This window comes from Protopterus annectens, chromosome 10.part0, assembly GCF_019279795.1.
Source record: "Protopterus annectens isolate FY-2018-M chromosome 10.part0, PAN1.0, whole genome shotgun sequence".
Classification (NCBI taxonomy): Eukaryota; Metazoa; Chordata; order Ceratodontiformes; family Protopteridae; genus Protopterus; species Protopterus annectens.
The window spans coordinates 1,720,424,667-1,720,447,295 of record NC_056744.1 but is presented as its reverse complement, the minus strand read 5'-3'; the positions used below and the strand labels follow the sequence as shown (position 1 = coordinate 1,720,447,295).

Below are 22,629 nucleotides of genomic sequence, written 5' to 3'. Positions count from 1 at the left end.
ATCTATAATGGGCCTGCACACAGGGTTTTATATACATTGGGCCTGCACACAGGGTTTTAGATACAATGGGCCTGCACACAGAGTTTTAGATACAATGGTACTGCACACAGGGTATTATATACAATGGGTCTGCACACAGGCTATTATATACAATGGGCCTGCACACAGGGTTTTAGATACAATGGGCCTGCACACAGGGTTTTAGATACAATGGGCCTGCACACAGAGTTTTAGATACAATGGGCCTGCACACAGGCTATTATATACAATGGGTCTGCACACAGGCTATTATATACAATGGGTCTGCACACAGGCTATTATATACAATGGGCCTGCACACAGGGTTTTAGATACAATGGGCCTGCACACAGGGTTTTAGATACAATGGGCCTGCACACAGAGTTTTAGATACAATGGTACTGCACACAGGCTATTATATACAATGGGTCTGCACACAGGCTATTATATACAATGGGTCTGCACACAGGCTATTATATACAATGGGTCTGCACACAGGCTATTATATACAATGGGTCTGCACACAGGCTATTATATACAATGGGCCTGCACACAAAGCATTATTTACAATTTGTCTGTGCAGGGAGGGAGGGAGGGAGGTGTCTCTGGCTCTCCACTTGGTGACACCTAGGACCACTAGGTGTTGCACAGATGCAGTATAAGCCTGTGAGCACTTGCTGCCTGAGAACATGTAGATACAAACAGCACTCCCTGCAGTTAAGTTGGCAGCAGGAAGCAGAAGCTCAGACAGTCACCACATGGGGGCTGGTTTCCCCACCACAGGAGGTTGGCTCCCCAATTGCTTGGTAAGTTGGCCTGATTCCTGCCTTCTATGTATTGCTATAAAAGAGTAAATGGGCTGAAAAAAACCTCCAAGCAGGAAAAAATGGGTCAGAAGACTATCTCCTACCATGGAAATACTGGACTGTCACCCCTTGATGGAAAAAATGGGCTAACTGGGTGAAGGTGGTGGAGCCAGATGGCAGGGTCTGATTGGAAAAATATTAATTTCCAAGTCACTGCATTTAAAAGAGTAAGATCAACAGCAATTGGTTATTTTGTCAACCAGTTAAGCCCACCAGACACAAGTAACCCTTTATAGCGACAACCTAAAAGCACTGTCTGCTTAGGCAATCTGCCCAGAGTCTCACAGTTTACAAAAGGAAATTGAGGGACTCAAACCAAGAACAACAGGATGAAGCTCATTAACAGGTTTGTAGCCTTAACATTCTGAGCTAATCTGTCAAGCACTTTTTGTTATATCAAAATGGAGAACCACCAAAAATGTATAACAGTAATGCGCATTTAGAAAAATGTAGTGTCCATTATGTGTAAGTAATTCTAACTGTCCACCACTTTTTGCAACACTAATAGCAGTGTCTTTCAGCTTCTCCAATCAGGGGTCACCACAGCAGATCTCCAGTCTGCAGACCGATTGGCAGTGGAGTTTTTACGGTGTCAAGCTGCCAGCCCGGCACCCAACCTTCACAGAAGGCTCACACACTCATGTCTTTAAAACTCACTCCACTGCAGGGAAGACATGCAGACTCCGCACAGAAGGTGCTCCAGCCGAGAATCGACTTGGAGAACCTCTTGGTGTGAGGCAACAAAGCTAACAGCTGCACCACCACGGCCAACCTTTTTGCAGCATTAATGCACATGATAAAAGTGATTTTATATTAAACTCCTCCATTCTAAACAAGCAGATATATTAGTACTGTGGCATTTATTTTTAAACCCATCCATTGGGAATTTAACGGGGAGCCCCTTTTATACACTTTAACATCAATAGCATACTAATGCACAATTTAAAATATTTTATTACTGTGTAGTGTCACAAAATAAAACCTAGATAAATAAGAAGAAAGCATATACCAAGTAGCTGTTGTAGACAGCTCATAAATAACGGTGGCATTATTGTACTTTTTTCTTATATATAACATATGGACATTATCAATAACATTAGAATAACATTAAAATGAATGTGTAACATCACTGTATAAAATGTGCTAGAACTGTTCAAAATACAAATAGCCATTAGCTACAGTGCTGGGTCAGGTATTGAGCAGGAATCCACTGCCTAAAAGATAAGCTTTGGTGGGCTTTGCTAATGCACACCATATGGGTTGGTCCTATAAACAATCGCACTACTTGCATGGAGCCACATCAAATGGTCTACTAAAATCTTATTAGACCAGGGTCTAGAGACCCTTTTCTCTTGTAAAGCACTGGTTATCCAGTCAAAGAACTACATTTGATTTGTCTGACACGACATTCCTGCTACAAGTTCATGTTGCCTTGGGATAAGTGAAGCTTCTTTTCCCAGTATCAGTCCTTCATTCGTCATAAGGCTACTTGCCAGCTAACAGACTTTGATACTATGAACATCTCTCCTCTTAGGGCAAAATAATTTTGTCTCACCATATGAAAACTGTGTGAGGCTACATAACACAAAATAGTTAATCCTCTCAGTTAAACACACAGCTCATGCCTGGAAACATATTATATAAGTGTTACTATCCCATTAACAAAAATTAACCAACTAACAAATTTGCTAGGCTTAAAATTCAGAAGAAAAAAGCACATTAATATACCAGCAGTATCCCTTACCTTATACATACCGGCTACCTCATTCAGTAACACAAAACTGTGACAAGGATGTTTGGGAACACACAGGACACAAACAAAGGCCTCATCTTCCTGGCAGAACAACTCCAGTCTCCGTCTGTGCTCCCCACAGCACTGCTCTGTTCTCCCATTTGCAGCACACAGATTCTGCATCTCTTCTTTCTCCCTGCAATTTGTTTCCTGTTGTTTATACTGCAGTTTCAGTCTCTGGAAGCTCTGATCCATATCAGTCAGGAGTAAATTCACCATGTGCCTCTTGGGAGGAAGTTCCTGTCTGCTTTTAGAACAGGAGAGTTTTGTTGTCCTGCACTAAATCCTGTTAATACAGACACAATCCAAAATCAATGCGTTATATAAAGGAAAAGAACAAATAAATTAATTATTGCATCCAAATCCACACTTCAGCCTCTAACCAGAGTGTGTTGATAGCAACTTTTTTTTTTTTTTGTGTTGGTTTCATTTTCAGGGCACAGGAAGTCAACTGTGTGACAATGTGACCACCTCTATTTAAAGGGGCAGCACACCATTTATGTCTCAAAAAGCTTGCTGAGAATGCAAGACTTACAATTTGTTCTTTTAACAATTGTTTTTATTCATCTAGTCACGTTTGCAGACTCAGCATATATTTAATCAAATTATATAATCATTAACATTTTAAGAAATGCAATTCAAGTACATGAAAACAGATAAAGTCATTTCATCACTAAAACTTTGTGAACTAATCACAGTACTGCTAAGCTGATTTCACACACAGCTAATTACAGTGCACAAGTAAGTCATTCCAACTTACTTTAATTTATTATAAAATATATTTTCACCTAATGCAGTCTGACTGGAAACCTGCTGCCAGGTACTGAGTTACTGTTTCGTCTCAACCTATATTCCACTATTTTTCAGTATTACTTAATGACAAGTGACACATTCACTCATATTAGAATTGTAATAATATTAATCCTTAGTTTTCCCTCCACCATACATATACTGTACCATATTCTGCAAACAGTTTTTTATTGCTAATACTACATATTTCTAATTGTATTTACTGACTGAATACTAAGGTGTACATTTATATGCAGCTGCACTGGAAATGTACTATTGATCACCAACTTTTCCCCACATTGTACATACTGTACTAATCTTAATGTAAATAGCTTCCTCTTGACACTGTTCCATACCACTAGTGTTTTTATCACTCTCAGAATATTCACTTTTACTAACTTTGTCCTAGTTTTCACTAATCTGATATTGTACTACAGAACATGTCTTGGGGTCTTTCCCCAGGCTACCACTGAAAAAGAGTCAGTTTTGGCCCAAACGTTCTCAGGTATACAAATACAAATGCAAATAAATAAATAATACTATAATTTTATATTGTACAGAGTCACCTACCACACTGAAACACAATCCCTTATTTTCGGTATAGTACACTGGTTCATATTAGATTACCAAAATAACAAGTCCACTCTGAAACTCATCTGTGTTATTCTGTGTGAGCAATGATCTCTGGAAGACTTTTTTTATTTTTTAATGAATTACATTAAACTCTGTACAACACACACTAGCAAAATAGTAGGGTTTGGTTAATTAGTCAGACTTGTGGTCAGAAGTATAGACTCAATTATGCCAATGTTAGATGAAGACGAGGCTTAAAAATTAATCACTCTACAAGGAGGAAGCACACACAACTTGGAAGAAAGCTGTGGTAGCTGTTTTACCCAAAGAGGGTAAACCTATCAGGATTATTTCAATTTAAACTATGATTATAAAGTATGTCTATACTAGCTAAACAACTGCCAAAACTGACATGGACCAGTGCAGTTTTGTGCAGGGGAGGGAAACATTTGACATTAATAGAGCAATGATAATCCAGAGTAAAGCAGAATGTAAGAAAATACTGCTGTTGCTGGAGGGTCTTGATGCAGAGAAGGCATTCCAAAGAGTAAGCTGGGATTTTATGAGTAAGGCAATGGAAACATTTGCATTCCCTGATACAATAATAGAGTTAATTAAGAGGTTATATGAAGGATCAGAGGCAAGAATTAATATGGGAGGATTCTGCGCTGATAATGTATATTTAAATAGAGGAACCAGGCATGGATTTCCTCCTTCCCCTTTGTTATTTGCTGTATATTAAAAGACATTGGAAATGAAAACAAAGTACTCAGAAATTCAAGGATTTCATTGATATTGTAATCAAGAAAAGTTGGCTTTATTAATAGATTATACATTTTCATGCTGTGGAATATTTTGAGACAAATTCAAATCATTACTGGATGTAAAATTAATGAAGATAAAACAAAACCTAATATGTACACACACATGAAGTAGTTCAGCAATGCTTTCATTTATGAGTACACAATGACATAATATATTTAGGTATATGGATCAAAAAGGATTCCGTTATGGCTGCTAAGCATATGTAGAAGTGAGAAAAGATAATACAAAAACATGAGAAACTACGAAATTGAAAGCTCTTGTTTATGGATATGGATGGCAAGTCATACCTCTCAACCTCTTAGAGCAAGAAATCTGGACAAAGCCTAAAATAATGGGAGGAGCAAGGCCCAAAAATAGAGACAGATTTTAAATATTGCTCTTATAAACTTAGAAAGTTGATAGAATAATGTATTTTGCATTAGCATGCATTTTCTGGAGGATATGGAGCCTGAAATTGAAATGTCTATCACTATTTAATGACTTCAATCCTCAATGATTTTTCAGAAAATTTTAATAGGAACAGAGCAAAAATATGAGGCAAAAATCTGGACATTCTGCAAAAATCTGTACAGTTGAGAGGTATGAGTAAGATACAGACAGTGAAATGTTTTTAGTCTCTTTAGTTTTATATACAAGTCAGGCATATTTTTTTATGAACCAGAGAAGCTACAGACAATAACCAATAAAAAGTTGAATTAATTTATTTGGGAGAGGAACAGGGTGAGGGTTAAGTGAGATACGTTGATCCTCCCCATAAAACAAGGTAAGTTAGGATTACCTGATTTATATGGCTATTTTAGAGCTACGCAGTTAAGGCTCATATACATAACACAAGCCCAAGCTTATAATTCAAAGTAGAAAGGGATAATGATAAAGTATGGGGTGGTGGGGTTCAAGAAATAAGGAGAGAGTAGGATATTATATGTAGATCCTTAAGAAGAATAACCATACAGAATACTGTATTTGTAAAGTTGAAGGAAGTATTCTAAAAGCTAAGTCATTGTTGGAATGGACGAAGGATATAAAGATAACTGCAAGCAGATGTATAGAAAATAGGAAAGTGGGGCCTGGAATTTACTGGAAAACTGGCAATCATAACACTGGAAGCATATAGCTAGTGAGGGAAAGATAACACTGTGGTTCGAAGCCAAGCAGAAGGTTGGATGGCAGGTTAGAGATCGCCCTCCCTATCAGGGATTGATATCAGAGAATAAGCAAAGAGGACAGGGTAGGGGAGCCTAAGTGAAAGACCAGCTCTGGTAGGGTTTTTAATAGAGTCTGAAAGAGAAGATTCTGTTAAAAAAGGTATCATTAGTAGGGCACATAAAATATTGAATGATAACTATAATAATCACTCAGAGGAGGTTAGTAAAGGTTGGGAAAAGAGACTAGAAAAACAATTTACAAAGGAACAATGGAATGACATACATGTGGCTCCCAGGTATACAACAAAGCCTGGAAGTAAAAATAAAAACACAGACTAAACTTCTAAAAAATAATATAGAAAATGAAACAAGTAAAGCACGACAAAGAACCTGTTTATTACTTAAAACAATAAAATAAACAGTGGTAAGCGCTTTCATGGATTAAAACCACTTCATCACACCATATTTTAGGTTCATAGGTTCATAGATTAGTACTAAGCTAACTGCCCTTGCGAGCCACTTTAAGCCTAGCCAATTATCCCTTGTGAGACTCAAACCCTGCACCTTGTATTTGTAAGGCAAACACCTTAACCATTAGGCCACCCTATGAACAAAATATCAAATCAGCTTAAATATATAGTTCCAAAGAAGAACATCTCACTAATGAAAATAAATAATCACAATCACATGTTCACATCAACCATGTATATAAGGTCTTTTGTTCTTTAATCTGGGTCTTAAAGAGATTATATCATTTAGCCATCTTCTTTATCTGCTTGTAACTTTAAAATCCATGAAAGTCTGGAGGGTTTAGGATTTTTGCCTGGAAGTATTTGCATAGGTATTTTTATATCCCAAGCAGACCTAAAATAATTTTTTGTCAGGTAGACAGCAAATGCTGGAGGTGTGATAGGAAAGAGAGTGATTACTAGGATCATGTTTTTTGGGAGTGCCAAGAATCGGCATATTTCAAAGATTTCCCATAGAGTGCTCTGCTAGAAATACTTGGGGAACAAACAGCTGTACCTAACAAAATGATTCTTTTGAGATGGAATACAGAATCTGAATTGTCTAGAGTATTACACAATGTTTATTGAAAAATAAAACACAAATTTTTACATAATAAGCACAGTTTAAAGAAATCACAACAAGCAATCACCATATCCCCATTTTAAAAACCAATTTTTCACTGAAATACAAAGCATTGATGGCCTACTTTTGAAAGTGGAATGCACCTCTTTGCACCTAATAATCCAGAAAAGAAACAAAATAGAAAATAAAGCAAAATCTGCCCACCGAACGTCCAGTGTCCAAAGACAGCGATAATCCGCAAACAGATTTATCCTGTGCCAGTGGAAACAAGTGTGGAATGCCAAAGGTGGCAGCAAACAATGTTCAAAAATGTGTAACCCTTGTACAGGTAAAAAGGAAATGTTCCACAGTCTCTGCCTCTTGACAACCTCTGGGGCACAATTTGGACTGGGGTGATCCAAAACTGGTAGAACCTTTCAGTGGTACCTTGTCAAGGGAACATCTCCACAGAGAATCTCCCCAATGTGGAACTTGCTGGAGAAAACTTCTCCTCTGCTTTAAGCCATGTGCCTGAAAAGGGGTGTAAGTAGCAAAGGCATCAATGGCATGAAAATCAGTCAGCAGTTGGTGATACCACAACTGTCGTGGCATATTAGTGTCCATCTCAAAAAGTCTATACCTAAAAATTACAAGCTGGACATCATACAACTCAGGAGAATGCAACATAAAAATCCTTTTCTCTTTCAAGCAAACTTCACAAAAACTGCCTGTAGTGGCCCTTAACAAAGTTACCACCAATGAGGATTCAGATTTCAAATGAACAAACACATTATACAAAAACATTAAATGCAGAAACAGAACTGGGTGTTTCACATTACACCCACCTTTTTCCACCTTAGCATATACAATACCGCTCTTAATCGGATTCAGTCGGCAATGCCAAAAGAAAGGAAATAAGTCGATAATAAGGCTGAACACCATCGTAGTGGAAAAAAATGTATAGAAAACACATACAACGAGTGGGCAAGAAATGTGCTTGGTATTTCCTATGAGAGCTTGAAAGTAGACCAGAATGTTAACAGTGAGCAGACTTTGTGAAACACCCCCCCCACACTCCTTATTTACAAAAGGTTCTGAGCCAAATGGCACCCCCAAAATGTGCATACCCTCTGTAGTAACCATAAGATCCTGGAAGCTGGCTAGAGGCATGGCAATGCCTGCAAAAATTACCGTCTTAGTAAGGTTGAGGGCCCACCCAACTTCATGCATAAGAGGGAGAAAAGTGTCAGAGAACAGTTCCCTTAGGGTGATGTAATCTTCCAAAAACACAGTGATATTGTCAGCATATGCCACAAAGCAAGGAATGGATACCCCGTGGCATAGAAAGGTCCGAAACTGGGGTTGTGCATTGGAGTAACATTTACTAAGGACAGCATTGACCACCAGAGCAAGAAGAAAGAGGATCATTGGGCAACCCTGTCATATTCCATTATGCATCATAACTACCTGACCCTTCCAGCCTTTAACCACCGGAATAATTTCGGAAAAGTGAAAAATGGAAGTCATCTATATGCAGAAAGTATCCCCAAATCAGTACTGGCGCAACAAGTTAGTCAAGACCGAATGTGAGATGTTGTCGAAGGCCTTGGTGATGTCGCAGGACACCACCAAGCCCATGGAAGTGCTGGAGACCTGCTGGAATACTGACTTGATAATATGCAGGAAATCCTAAATGGGTCTGCGAGGAATCCCATAAACTCCAGGATCTAATATCAAATGTAAATGGGACCTCATCCTGAGTTGAAAAATCTTTATAAAGATTTTGAAGTCCATGTTGTACAACACAATAGACAACCAGTTGTGCAACATGGACCTATCCCCCTTCTTCCAGATAAACTTTAAAACTATCCTGAGAAAATCTGCATGGTGAAACCCATTCGTCTGCCAGTGATGAAATACAGCGAGTAAGGATTGGTACTGATCATCCCGCCACCCCAATTAGAATCGGTGCGGTAGCCCATCTTCCCCCGAAACAGTCTGCTTTGTGAACAATTTCTGCAGGGCCTCTTTTAATTCAAGCATTGTGGGTGGGGCCTCAAAAACATCAACTAACTCTGAAGGAAGAGGGGAAACTCCCCAGTCCACATGGGAGATAGGCTTACCCCCGTACAACTGTGTTAGAAAGTCATGAACCACACTCAAAATACCAGGCTTAGTATTATGCATGTCACCCTTGGTGTCCTTTAAACCCCTGTGTACTGCACACCAATTTCCTCTTTCCCAAATACGGAAGAAATTCTTCTGCCTTCCCTTTCAAAAGATGAGCTAGATTATATAGCTCTTGTGTCACCCCGGCCCTAGTTAAATCATACAAATGTCGTAAGGCTTGTAAGACCTTATCCAAATCCCAGGAAGCAAACTTTTGATATGTATCATAAGTGTGTTGTGCTTGCCCCTTAAGATGGGAATGATACTTTGTAAGGTACCATCGATAACGATCATGCACCTTGGATTTAAAATCGAGCCAATTATCTGCAATATCGGGATAGAGAGATAGCAACGTGAGGTGGTCCTGCCATAACTCATGAAAAACCTGTTGCCATTCTGGGGCATTGAGATGCAGTGGAGACAAGCAGAATATTCCCTTCCCATGGAGACTGGATGGGGAAACCCCAAAGGTATAGGTAAATGCCGTATGGTCCGAGAAGGGGAGCAGATGGGATGTGTGAGCCGCACACCTGAATGACATGCTGTGCAAACAGAAATCAATGTTCATATAATGTGACCCTGAATGAAATGTAAAATGTGGGGCAGGAGCCATCATCAAACCTGCATGGTACATAACCCTGTGACACAATTTGACATCGGAGCAAGTACTCGGAGGCCCTTCTAACAGGTGCGCATTAAAATCTCTGCATACTACAACAGGAAAAGCAAACAATAAATATGGAGCCATAAAATCAAAGAGCTTCTGCCTATCAGAATAATTAGTATATGCATATAAGAAAATAAAATGAAACATTTGACCATAAATCATAGCATCAACTAACAACAAATGTCTGAGTATCAAGTGCAATACATCCTGCATAGTCATAAATGACGGCTGAAAAAAAGCGCAGTGCCGGAGTGGCAATCAATATCTTGTGAGTGGAGAAAACGCCTTCACCATAAAGTACCAATGGAAGACAGACCCTCCTTGGGTAGCAGTCCAGTATCAAAAATGCAAACCAAATCAGCATCAGTGGAGTCCACCCAATCCATCACCAGCAGCCGTTTAACATCCGAAGTCATCAAATTGACATTAGAAAAGGAAATGGCAAGTTCAGCCATCTTCATGGTTGTCATGCCCCTTTTCCTTCCATCTCTCCTTCCTTTTCAAAAGTTTGAGATGCTTCGCTTGTTGTTTGAACTTCCTCCGTACAGCCACCACTGGATCCGGAGTCTCCCCTATACAACCCTCCCTAAGATCCTGATCTGCATCATCTGATAAGTCATCCTGGGCACCCTCCAGCTGCTGGTCCATCTCATTGGGCTCGGACAGGAAAATGGGCTCATCTAGTTCATGGGTAACCACATCATCATGAGCAGGTAAAGGACCTTCAGAAAGAGGCAGTGAGGAAGCCAAGAAAGTGGGCGGCACAAGCGGCGGCAGCACAGGCCCCTGGGGAAGTGACTCTGCTGGCGCAGCTGAAAAGGTGGGGGAAGATCCTGAGATTGTCTCCATGACTTGGGCGCCTGCAGCAGTGGAAGTAGGCACTGTAGACTGTCGGGATTGGTGTGGTTTCAGCAGCAGACATGAAATCTTGTGTACAGTCTGCCCAATTGTGAGCGCCATCGCAGTAGGAGCAGTGGAGTATACACACCTTGGTGAAGTGTTCCAGAGATCCACATCTTGCGCACTTCTTAGCTGGGCAGACCTGGACCAAATGCATAAAATCCTCACAAAAGAAACAAAAGCTGGGCTATCTGGCATACCTCAGAATACCCCGCTGTCCTGCCACAAAACATACCCCCAGGATAAGCTGTATACCATCAGTAGACATCGCCATGGTCACCCAGGCCTCCCAGCCACCATCCCAAACTCCGGGTATTTTCTTCACATACGCCTTGACCACTGAATGGACAGCTGCACAATACCACAGAAGATAAGCTTTAACATCGTCAGCCGTCATGTAAATAGTCCAGGAATTGACCCTTACCTTACGACATAGCTGGATGTTCAGATGGGATATGTCGTAGACTGACCACAGAGCCTGCGATCTGTGGTCCATGAAATAGGTGGTAAATGCCACTGCTTCTTCCGGAGTCTCGAAGAAAACATCAGCCGATGGATCCTTCCCCCATGGGATGACTGCAGTGGAACCCCTGCCAGTCTCAAGAGGGTCTCCCATACAACCTCTTTCATTATTGGAGTATTATGGACAGACTTAATTTTCACATACGGCTTATCAACAATGTGCTTGGTAGAAGCTGCTATGACATTTGCATAGCTAGGTGGTATAGAAGGCTGAGGTGAGGCTGCCAGCCTGCCAGAATCACTCCCCGCCATGTTCCCAGTCGTTGTACCCACAGGAACTCTCAAATCACCTCCCAGAAGTTGCTTAGAGTATTGAGGAGGCCCTAGAGGCTGCGTTGCTTCCTGTTCTGAAGTACCCGCCATTTTCTGCACTTTCCTATTGTCCACGGACCACAAACCAGAAGTGAAATCTGGCGAACTGGAAGTGGATCCGGAAATGCATTTTTCTTGCTCCAGTATGTCCCCTGAGGCCACTGAAGTTGAAGAAAGTGAAAATCGCATCACCTGGTCAGCTAGGGAGTCCACGGGAGGCAGCAAAGCATCTGTGATTTTTCCCCAATTCAAGATTTCCGATGTTTGAGTTAAACTGAGAAGTTCAGAGTCTATAACAGCATGCATATCAGCTTCCTGATTCCTCGCACATCCATATCCATCGAACTTTCCAAATTTGAAGTCGCAGGAGCTACAGAAACATCAAAAATAGCTGTCGATGCAGCAGGGGCTTTCTCAAGTGCAGCCATCTTGCTAGAAAAAGCTAAAAGCAATAAGCATTACTAATGTTACTAGCTGCCTAAAAGAGCAATTAATATAAAACAGAAATCAAAATCTAAACCATATGTAATTGAAGTATTGAATATTGTTAAACAGATAAAAGAAAGAGAAACTGAAAAAATAAATAATAATGCTGGCAGGCAGAGTTTCACAGGCACAAATCACTCAGGCGATGATAAACCAAAGATGTATTTAATGATAAAAATCCACAAGAAAAACAAATAAAATGTGAGCGCCTTCGTCAAACAAGTGTTAACTTCATCAGACACCATTAAAATGTAAGACAGCCATTTATATACATATATAAAAACACTCTGATTGGGTAAGCAAAGAGAGGCAGCTAGCTAAGCAACACTGAGACAGAACATTAATTAACCCCCTGATGACTGTGTTACAGTTGCAACTGTTGCATCTTAAATACAACTAAAACTTGTAATTAAAAGATAAATTATTAGTCTCATACTTGTGTCATGAATGATTATAAATAGGATAAAACTAAAACCAAAGTCATTTTTAAAATCTCATGTTAAATATTCACATAATGCTAAAATGTTTACCAAAGCCAAATACATACAAAAGTGCTTGTGCTTAACAAATGTTTTGAGATATTTTGTTCCTTTCTAGGGCTGTTAATTTCAATACAGGAGAGATGGATGTCCTGTCATTTATCCCTGGCCATCTATCTGCCTGTAGTAAGATTTGCCACCTTAACTCCTTTAACTCTAACTGAAGTCCCCAAAGCTTTTTGTCACTGATGTCTACATGGTCTATTGCCTTAAATGTGAAATTGTGGCCAGTATTGTCCTGAGTATGCCTCGCTAAAGCATTATTAATATTATTCTTTCTTATGGCATAGTTGTGTTCATAAATTCTGGCGTTAAATTTCCTTTCTGTTTTGCCTACATAAAATGCTAGGCATTGGTCGCATGTAGCCATGTAGACCACTGCTTTGGAGTGACAGTTATATTTACCTTTTACATAATGGTCTATACCATTCACTGTAAATTTGTTGCCTGATTTCACCTTGTGGCACCAGTTACAAGACTCATATTTGTACATCCCTACACGTCCTGTTCTAGTGTAGTTAGAACCTTTCCTAAGAAGGCCTTTTAAGTTTGAGCCCCTTCTGTATGTAATTATAGGTCTTTCTCCTATTTGTGCCCTGATGTACAAGTCATCCATTAAAATGTCCCAGTTCTTATAAAAATGGACATCAAGTGGTATGAGTCAGAGTTGAATGTAAGCACCATAGATCTACAAACTCAGGTCTCCCCTCTTCAACTTCAGAGGGGCTGTTGTCCAGTGTGTTTTCCCCAACTATGGGCTTAAAATGCCCTACTCTTCTTTTACCTATCACTTCTTGCATAAGCTCATTTAGCAAGTCTGCTGGGAACTCCCTCCTTAAGAACATAGTTTTTAAGTTGTCGCATTCAATAGGAAATCTTCTTCTCTGGAGATCATATGGGCTGCTCAAACTAATTGCCCTTTAACTACTGACCTCTTTTGATGCTTGGGGTGGGAGCTAGTGTAATGCAGAATGAGTTTGAGTAGGTCTCTTTCCTGTGTATCATAGTAGCATACTTTTCATTATATGTGTCTTTGTATAAGTGGACAACAACGTAATTCATATAATCCAGGTTAATCACCCAAGTGAACTGCAGGAATGTAGTGGTGGTGTTAAGGTATCTCAAAAACTCTTCCAAAACAACCAGTGACCCATTCCATATCAAGCTGATATCATCTTGGTATCTATAATACAGTTTGACCTTAGAATAGTACTGAGACTGAAATGCATAATTTCTTTCCCAATATGCCATTACCATTTTTGCGAATGCCCCACCACAAGCTGAACCCATTGCCACTCCTATGGTCTGCAAAAAGTACCTGCCATTAAAGGAGAAATAGTTGTTTCTTAAAACAATTACTAATAATTCCAAAATTAGATTAATTTTCCCCTGGTTAACTTTGTTTAACAACAGTAGGTCACCCACCCACTCGAAACCAATTTCTTGTGGGATGACCATGTACAGGTCTTTTACATCTATAGTGACCATGATGTCACTTGCGTCATACCTGGATGTTCATTGTGTTTCACTGTTGCAGTCATTACTCTTGGGTTATCCTGCTGGCAGGCTACCCGCAGTTGGCCAGAATTCCAAAGTCTAGCTCCGGCGTCGGTTGCTGTTGCCTCTTCCCTGATGTCAGTGCGCCAGGGGTATAAAAGATGCAACCGACGCCATTTTCTTCAGTCTTTCTTGCCGCACGGTGCCCGAAGCAGATCGCAAGTGCCAGTCGGCCGACTCTTGAGATTTTCGAATTCGAATTTCAGAACCAAAGTCTTCATTAAAGCTAAGTACCCCGTTGGGGACTCTTTTTTTCTTGCTCCAGTCCGATGTCAGAAAAAGTTAACAATTGTATTTCTTGTGGGAAGCAAATACCTCATAAGGATTTCCACTCTTACTGTATTCCTTGCCTAGGCCCTGATCACAACATTTCTACCTGTCGATTTTGTGCTATATTCAACCAGCACACTATTAAGCATTGGTTTGATTTTGCATTTCATTACTTTGGCTGAAGATTTAATTATACAATGCCATCGGACTAGCCGACAACCGGAGTTTTCAAAAAACACAAGGACAAGGAAAATGATAGGCATCCGAGGTCCAAAACCGATGACAAAGCCTCTACTAGGCCAGTCGCCGGTTTGCCGGTTCTCAGTGACGCACTTTCGCAGCCCCTGGTGCCCGCTACCTCAGAGCCACAGGCCGCTTCCGACTCCCATGTGGAGCTGACTGGGCCTCTGGATACTCAAGGTATTGGACACTCGGAAATCTTTCCCTCAGATGGGTCCGGAGCCGCTGAGCAGGCATTGGCTTCTGAGGGTGTCTTCAGACCTACACAACTATATATTAAGCCATCTTCAGCTTCAAAGACAAAGACTAAAGCAGCTCTAAAGACAAAGAAACAAGTGTAGCATTCTCCTGCTCAGACTTTCATGCCTAAAAAACAGATGCTCAAAATGGCCGAAGACCTAATTACTTTGATCAGGGGTTCCCATCCCCCTCCTGATAAGAGGCCTAGGCAAGAGACAGAGTACCTTTTTTCTGATCAGGTTTCTACTTCCTCTGATTCCTCTTCTGAACAGGATTACTCCATGCCTCCTTATGAGGATTCTGATGCTAAAGAATCCATTCCTTCAGCCTCTCCTCCTGAGGATTATTCTTTTGGGGAAACCCTGCATACCATGAGGGAGCATTTCCACTGGGAAAGCCAGGATTATTCTGAATCTAAGAAAAGGCTCAGGGACTTTCTGCTATTTCCTCAGCACAGACCCCTGCTATTCCACCTGTTCTAGACATTGTAGATGATGTAGTTTCAGAGTCTGGCCTGTCTCCTGATTCTTTACCCCCTGCACCTGCCAAGCCAGACAGATACTACAGGGTCCCAGATTCCCATAAAGTTATATACAAAAACCCCGCTGCTGACCCAGAAACTATATCTCAGGGTCCCAAAGGGGTCAAAGCTTCCACTGCAAAAAACCCTGTCCCCTCTGATAGGGATTCTAGATCTCTAGACAGATGGGGGAAAAAAGTCTACACCTCTGCTACCCTGGCTGTAAGGGCTTTAAATTGTCAGTTTCATATGCTTAAATATCAGCAATATTTAATGCCACTGCTTAAACAGAAATTGTTGACAAATACTGAAAGTACAGAAATCAAGGAATTGTTGGATTTATTGCATGCAACTGAACAAGTGGGGAGGCATACATTGCAATGTGGTTATGATTCACTGGAGGCCTCTTGCAGAGCCGCTGTTACAGGTACTGTTATTAGAAGGCATGCTTGGTTAAAGGAACAGAATCTGCCTGATCACATTAAAGCAAAATTACTAGATGCACCTTTTCAGTATGATACTTTGTTTGGCACTAAAGCAGAATAGGTGTTGAAAAAAATGGAGGATAAAGCCAAATCCATGCAGATAGTCAAGGATTTCTTACAGGTACAGCCACCCAGGTTTAGCAGGAACTGTCCTTCAAAAAAATGGTCCTTTCCAGTGTCAGACAGACCACAAAGAGGCAGATACAGGCGTCCCAGAGGCAGATCTCAACCCCAAGGCACATACAGGCCTAAACAATGGGGTTCTCCTACCTCCAAAAGCAGAGAAGACAAATCACAGCCTTACATGAAACAGTCCCAATGACTTTCCTCTACCAGACCCAAGCACTTTTCTTTTGGCAGCCCCCTTAGGGGGAAAACTAGCACTTTTTTCATCAAATTGGCAAATGGTTACCCAAGACAAATGGGTCCTGAACATAGTGTCCCAAGGCTACAGGTTCCACTTTCACACTCTACCAAGGTCAAAAAGTATGCCAGACCTGCCGCACAATCAATGGGCAGAGGCACAAAAATAAATTACAGTCCTCATGGACATGAGGGCCATTCAGCAAGTACCACAACACGAGCAGGGGCAAGGATTTTACTCCAGACTTTTCCTAGTACCGCAAAAGGACAAAACCTGGAGACCAATACTGGACCTGTCTATACTGAATACATTTCTGGAAGTTCCAAAATTCAAGATGTTGACTCTACAGCAGCTACTGCCCATGCTGGGCAAGAAGGCTTGGCTCGTAACTTTGGACCTAAAAGAGGCATACCTGCATGTCCCAATCAGACAATCTTGCAGAAGATTCCTCAGATTCATAGCTGGTTCAATGAATTACCAATTCTCTGCACTGCCCTTTGGCTTATCTACTGCGCCCAGGGTCTTTACAAAATGCATGGCACCAGTAATTGCGTTTTGCAGACAAAAAGGAATTCAAATATATCCCTACTTGGATGACTGCCTAATTCAAGCAGAGGACAAATATATTCTCCTACAGCATCTGGCATTTGTAAAAAGATTACTAATCAGCCTAGGGTACACAGTAAATGAAATGAAATCAAAACTAGTGCCCTCTCAAGAGATAATATTCCTGGGTGCAAGCTTAAATACAACTGCCCAGATGGCTTATCTCATGCCAGACAAACAAAAACATCTGACTACTTACTTCAAGACATTGGCAACAAAAACCCACTTACCTGCAAGGAATATCCTGCAGGCCTTGGGTTTCATGGCATCCTGCATTCTACTAATTCCATATGCCAGACTGCATATGAGGAAACTACAATGGTATCTAAAAAGTGTTTGGACTCAGCATTGCCACAGCCTGGAGACAGTAATTGCACTCATTCCCTGCCTACAACAGGAATTTCGATGGTGGGCAGAAGCCTGTCACCACAACAAGGGTCTACCATTCAGTCTACCCGCAGCCAGGCAAACACTGACAATGGATGCATCATATTATGCCTGGGGGGCCCATATGGCAGGAAAATGTATTCAGGGCACATGGTCTGCAAACCAGATGCATGTTCACATCAATCAAAAAGAGATGTTAGCTGTTCAAAACGCCCTGACAGCTTTCAAGGACATGCTTCATTCAGGACAGTTACTGATAAAGACAGACAATACTATGGTCATGTGGTACATAAACAAACAGGGAGGTATACATTCCTACCCCCTCTGCAGACAAGCAATGACCTTATGGGACACAGCATTGGCTTTCCAAGTTCACCTGCAAGCACAATTCCTGCCAGGAAAAACAAATACTCTGGCAGACGATCTAAGCAGAAACCTCATGGATCCCCATGAACGGAAACTGGATCCACAAGTCTTCAGCATGATAATAAGGAAATGGGGATGCCCAGACATAGATCTATTTGCCTCCCCACACAACTACCAATTGCAGAGATTTTGCACAAGGATTTATCACAAGCAAGCATGGAAAGTGGATACCCTATCCTTCAGCTGGAAAAATCTAACAGTATATTCCTTTCCTCCACTGCCTCTCCTTCCCAGGGTACTCCTAAAGGTCAGACAAGAGAAGCCAAAAATGATACTGATTGCACAAGACTGGCCACGCCAGCACTGGTACCCAATTCTAAAGAGCTTGTCTCAAGGTCCAGCATGGATATTGCCTCAAACATCTCACTTGCTGACCCAACAAAACAATCAGCTCCTGCACAGCCAACTCAGGACCCTAAATCTGGCAGCATGGCAGATATTGTAGCCATTCAGAACACTCCTCTTTCAAAAGCTGTCTTGGATGTTATCTTGGAGGCCAGGAGGCCCAGTACCAGAAAATCTTATGCAGACAAATGGAAAAGATTCTGTGCTTGGAACCAGGAACAAGGCATTGACACGTCCATACCAAATATCCCTCAGATTTTACAATACTTAACTGAGATGCTGAACAAAGGCCTTTCTTTCTCATCAATTAAGATTCATGCCTCTGCCATTTCAGCCCATTACAATGCGGAACCACCTATTTTTTCTCATCCCTTAATAAGGCAGTACCTCAGAGGGGCCAAAAACATTAGGCCTCCAAGGAGAGCACCAATTCCAGCATGGGACCTCAATTATGTTTTGGAAAAACTCACACTACCTCCTTTCAAGCCAGCATCAACAGCAGATATAAAATTCTTATCCTGGAAAACAGGTCCTAGCAATAACCTCTGCAAGGTAAGTCTCGGAGTTACAAGCACTCATGGCTGTGGAACCTTTCCTCATTTTTCATCCAGACAGGGTTTCTCTGAGGACAAACCCTACATTTATGCCTAAGGTGGTGTCCAGTGTGGCCCTCAGCCAAACCATTCACTTGCCTACCTTTTATCCAAATCCACAGAACAAGGGTGAGAAAATTCTACATTCTTTGGACATACACAGACAGCTACGCTTCTACTTGGACAGAACTAAAGCCTTCAGAAAGACTGAGCAACTTTTAGTGTCATATGCTACGGCATCACAAGGAAAGGCTATCTCAAAACAGACTATTTCTAAATGGATAGGCCATTGCATCCATTTCTGCTATTCTCAACATGGCAAATCAGTGCCTAAGGGCATCAGGCCTCATTCCACCAGAGCAGCAGCCACTTCAGCAGCCTTCCTCAGAGGAGTACCAACCAAAGATATCTTGGAGGCTGCAAAATAGAGTTCAGTGCACACCTTCACAAAGCACTACCACTTACCTCTATACTCTAAGTCCAGAGCAGGCTTTGCCACTGTAGTCCTGCAGGGCCTCTTAGCCTCTCCTAATCCTATGTAGCCCAGCCACCCATCCTCAGCTTTGGGATTCAACCCAAGAGTAATGACTGCAACAGTGAAACACGATGAACATAGTACAGTTGTGTACCTACCATAAATGTAGATGTTCGAGTGTATTCACTGTTGCAGTCCAGGTTACCCACCCACCATCCCCCTTTTTCTTCGCTGGGTCTATCTGCATTACTCTATCCTATACAACCTATTGGGTGTATTTGCTTGTAGATGAAGGAAATGTTATTTCTGTGCGTGCATTTTTATTGGCATATTTTTTCAGCCTACTAATTTGGGGGCACCTGACATCTGGGGCAAGAAAAACTGAAGAAAATAGCGTCAGCTGCATCTTTTATACCCCTGACGCACTGACGTCAGGGAAGAGGTGGCAGCAACCGACGCCGGACCTAGACTTTGGAATTCTGGCCGACTGCGGGTAGCCTGCCAGCAGGATAACCCAAGAGTAATGACTGCAACAGTGAATACACTCGAACATCTACATTTATGGTAGGTACACAACTGTACTTTTTGTTCACTTGTTCTAAGAAAGCCCAGGAGTCTTTACAAATTTGGCTTTCATTACGCAATATTTTCTTCAGCTCATGGTCTAAAAATTGGGTGCAAGCAGTGGTAATGGAGTGTCTTCCATCCACTAAGAGCCTCATAGTTGGATCTGATAGGTTCTTGTGGATTTTGGGAATACCAAAGAACACTGGTATCCTTGGGGTAATGATGTTAAGATAGTTATGTAAGGAAAGGTCGATTCTTCTTTCTAGAAATATGTCAGTGAGTTGGCTGTAGATTTTCCTATATGCTGCATTTAATTCATTAAGGGACACTTCCGTGTAATTTCCTGTGTCTAACATAGCCAACATTTTGTCACTGTATGTGGAAGAGTCCATGATTACAACCCCTCCCCCTTTGTCAGGTTTCATAACCCTGACGTCATGTTCCTGCAGTTCCAATAAACAATCATGTTCACTTTGGTTCATGTTGTGAAGTGTTTGAGCTGGCCTGTATTTGTTCTTATTTAAATTATACAGATCTAGTTCACAAACTTTTTCATACATTGCTAGTTTCGGGTGCAAAGGGGGGTTGTAGGTAGAACTGATCTTAAAAATGCTGCCATTCACTGACATTAGTTTGGGATCTAGTACCATGTAGTAAGGTCAAATTCAACTTTCTTAAATAAAGTTTCAGATCTAACATAGTGTCTACAACATTAAATTTCTTACCAGGTACAAAAGACATTCCCTTAGACAATAAGTCAGCTGCAGTTTCATTTATACATAAAGTAGAATAATTGTGTACTGAAAAGTAATTTTGGTGGTTAAAAACCACTGTATAGAAACCTGCTTTTTGAACAGAGTCCACTGGTGTTGGGGTGCTTACATTAATGAAGGAGTCATTAACATTAACATGGTGACCAGAAGACACTGGTGGAGATGCTAAGCTCTCCAGTTCCTGTTCTTTGGCCTGGCCCCCTGAAAAACCTGTGGTTGCTGCCTATTGTTGTAATGGCTTTTGTTCCTAATTCTTTCACTTCTCCTGAGTTCTGGGAATTCAGCATCATAGTTTAAAATCACATTGTCAGTCTCTTCAAACCTACATTCATCATTGCCAGTTACTTCAGGAGGGTGTGGTAATTGCTTGTTACTTTCCCCTCGTGGGGCTTTAAATTTTTTGTATGAACCAGGAGGTTTAGGGCAGGCCATACCATTAACATAATCCTGAACATCCCTGTCCAGCTTGTTCAGTTTACCAGCTTTCAGTTTTATGTGCTGGTCAGTGCTAGTGTAAATCCTCTAATGTTCAAATTTCATGTTGCTATACTCATGATCCTCATGGATGGCAGAGTCTAGAATTGCAATGTATTTGAATAACAGTTTCAGTTCACTGTCGTTATGTTTAATTAAAAGCTCTAAAAGGTCGAGCCCACATTTATCAAATAAGTTAACTAATTCACTGTGCAAAACTGAGTCATGCTGTAAACCAGTAGGAAAGCGCCAGACCCTTAAACCTTTGGGGACCATTTTAAGTCTAGTGCATTCCCTTATGTAGGCATTTTCCAGTTGGAGTTTCTTGCATCGTAATACTTTAACATCAAAATCTGTCAGCTTACCTTCCAAGGAAGGGCTATTTTGTCTGGTGCTTCTGTTAAATGAAACCCCATTCCGCAACCACTCCTCCATCTGAGGAATGTCCTTGTAAAGAGTTTCTGTTAGTCCATTTCTTCCTGCAGCATTCTGAGAGCTCCTGCTGTCAGAAAAACTCATTCCTGCCATGCGCAGATGCGTTGTGCCTTCCTGCCTCAGTTCACTTTGCTGTGAATCGGAAATGAGGCATAAAGGTGTATTATGAAAGTTAGTAGCATTACTTTCTACCAGTAGTTACTGGCTGCCTAAAAGAGCAATTAATATAAAACAGAAATCAAAATCTAAACCATATGTAACTGAAGTATTGAATATTGTTAAACAGATAAAAGAAAGAGAAACTATTTATAAAAGGGAAGGATCAAATTACATATAAATAAATGGAAGTTTTGGGTTTAAAAATATTCAGGATGAGGAATGAGGTTTAAGAGGAGGTATGAATTAAGCAATTTATGTAATGTAATTTATGTACATAATGGAGTAATAACAGTTGTTATAAAAATACTTAATGTATAATGCATTAAAAATGTCAGTATATTTTTTTTCTCTTTCATATTAACACACATACGCCTGTGTCTTAAGTGATAATTTTATAAAGGTTTTTAAAAATGCTCCTTCAGAGGCTGGATGTACAACAAAATGAGTTACACAGGACTATGTGCAGGGAATGCGGATCTCTCTGTTTATCAGTAGTTAAATGCTATACCCACAGGAACAGAGGAGAGACTCACACAACCTTTGCTTCTAAATATTAAGGATCCAGAAGGGCTATCCATGCCCTCAGGTGAACTACAAATATATCTGGTAGTTATGTTAGATAACAAGTTATCGTTTGGCAAACATGCAAAACAACAGGTCATCAGAGTTCTAAAGTAACTAATAAAAGTGTTATACATAATCTTCCACCCAGGGCCAGATAGCACAAGGTGACCTAGGCAGCTGCCTAGAGTCTAGTGCTGGCTGGGGAGGGGAGGCACACAAAAGCATAAAAAAAGAAATAAATCATCACATCTCCCAGCCAAATTAGATCATCTGGGTCCGCTTCTCTCAGATTTGATGAGTGACAGCTACAGTCACAAGCAGATGAGATGGACCAAGAGACTTCAAATAGGCCAATAAAACACAGCAAATAGAAGCCATTACTGCACAGTCTTTCTTGCAAAAGCCAGCCATGATGCTATCCTTTGTACATATTGCAGAAGTATGTGTGTGAGTGTGAGTGTTTGTGCATGCACAT

General features: G+C 40.9%; 2 protein-coding genes across 2 annotated transcripts in view; both read right to left on the bottom strand.

Annotated features, from left to right (window-relative positions):
• Window positions 1–22,629, bottom strand: part of LOC122813956 (zinc finger protein 107-like) — a 382,792-nt gene that overhangs the window by 139,001 nt on the left and 221,162 nt on the right. The window lies entirely within an intron of this gene.
• Window positions 7,096–21,504, bottom strand: LOC122813958. Its single transcript, XM_044086505.1, has 2 exons — window positions 21,362–21,504; window positions 7,096–12,091 (listed from the first exon to the last, which is right to left on the bottom strand). The coding sequence occupies exon 2, from the start codon at window positions 8,505–8,507 to the stop codon at window positions 7,404–7,406; it is 1,104 nt and encodes a 367-aa protein (XP_043942440.1). The 5' UTR covers window positions 8,508–12,091; window positions 21,362–21,504; the 3' UTR covers window positions 7,096–7,403.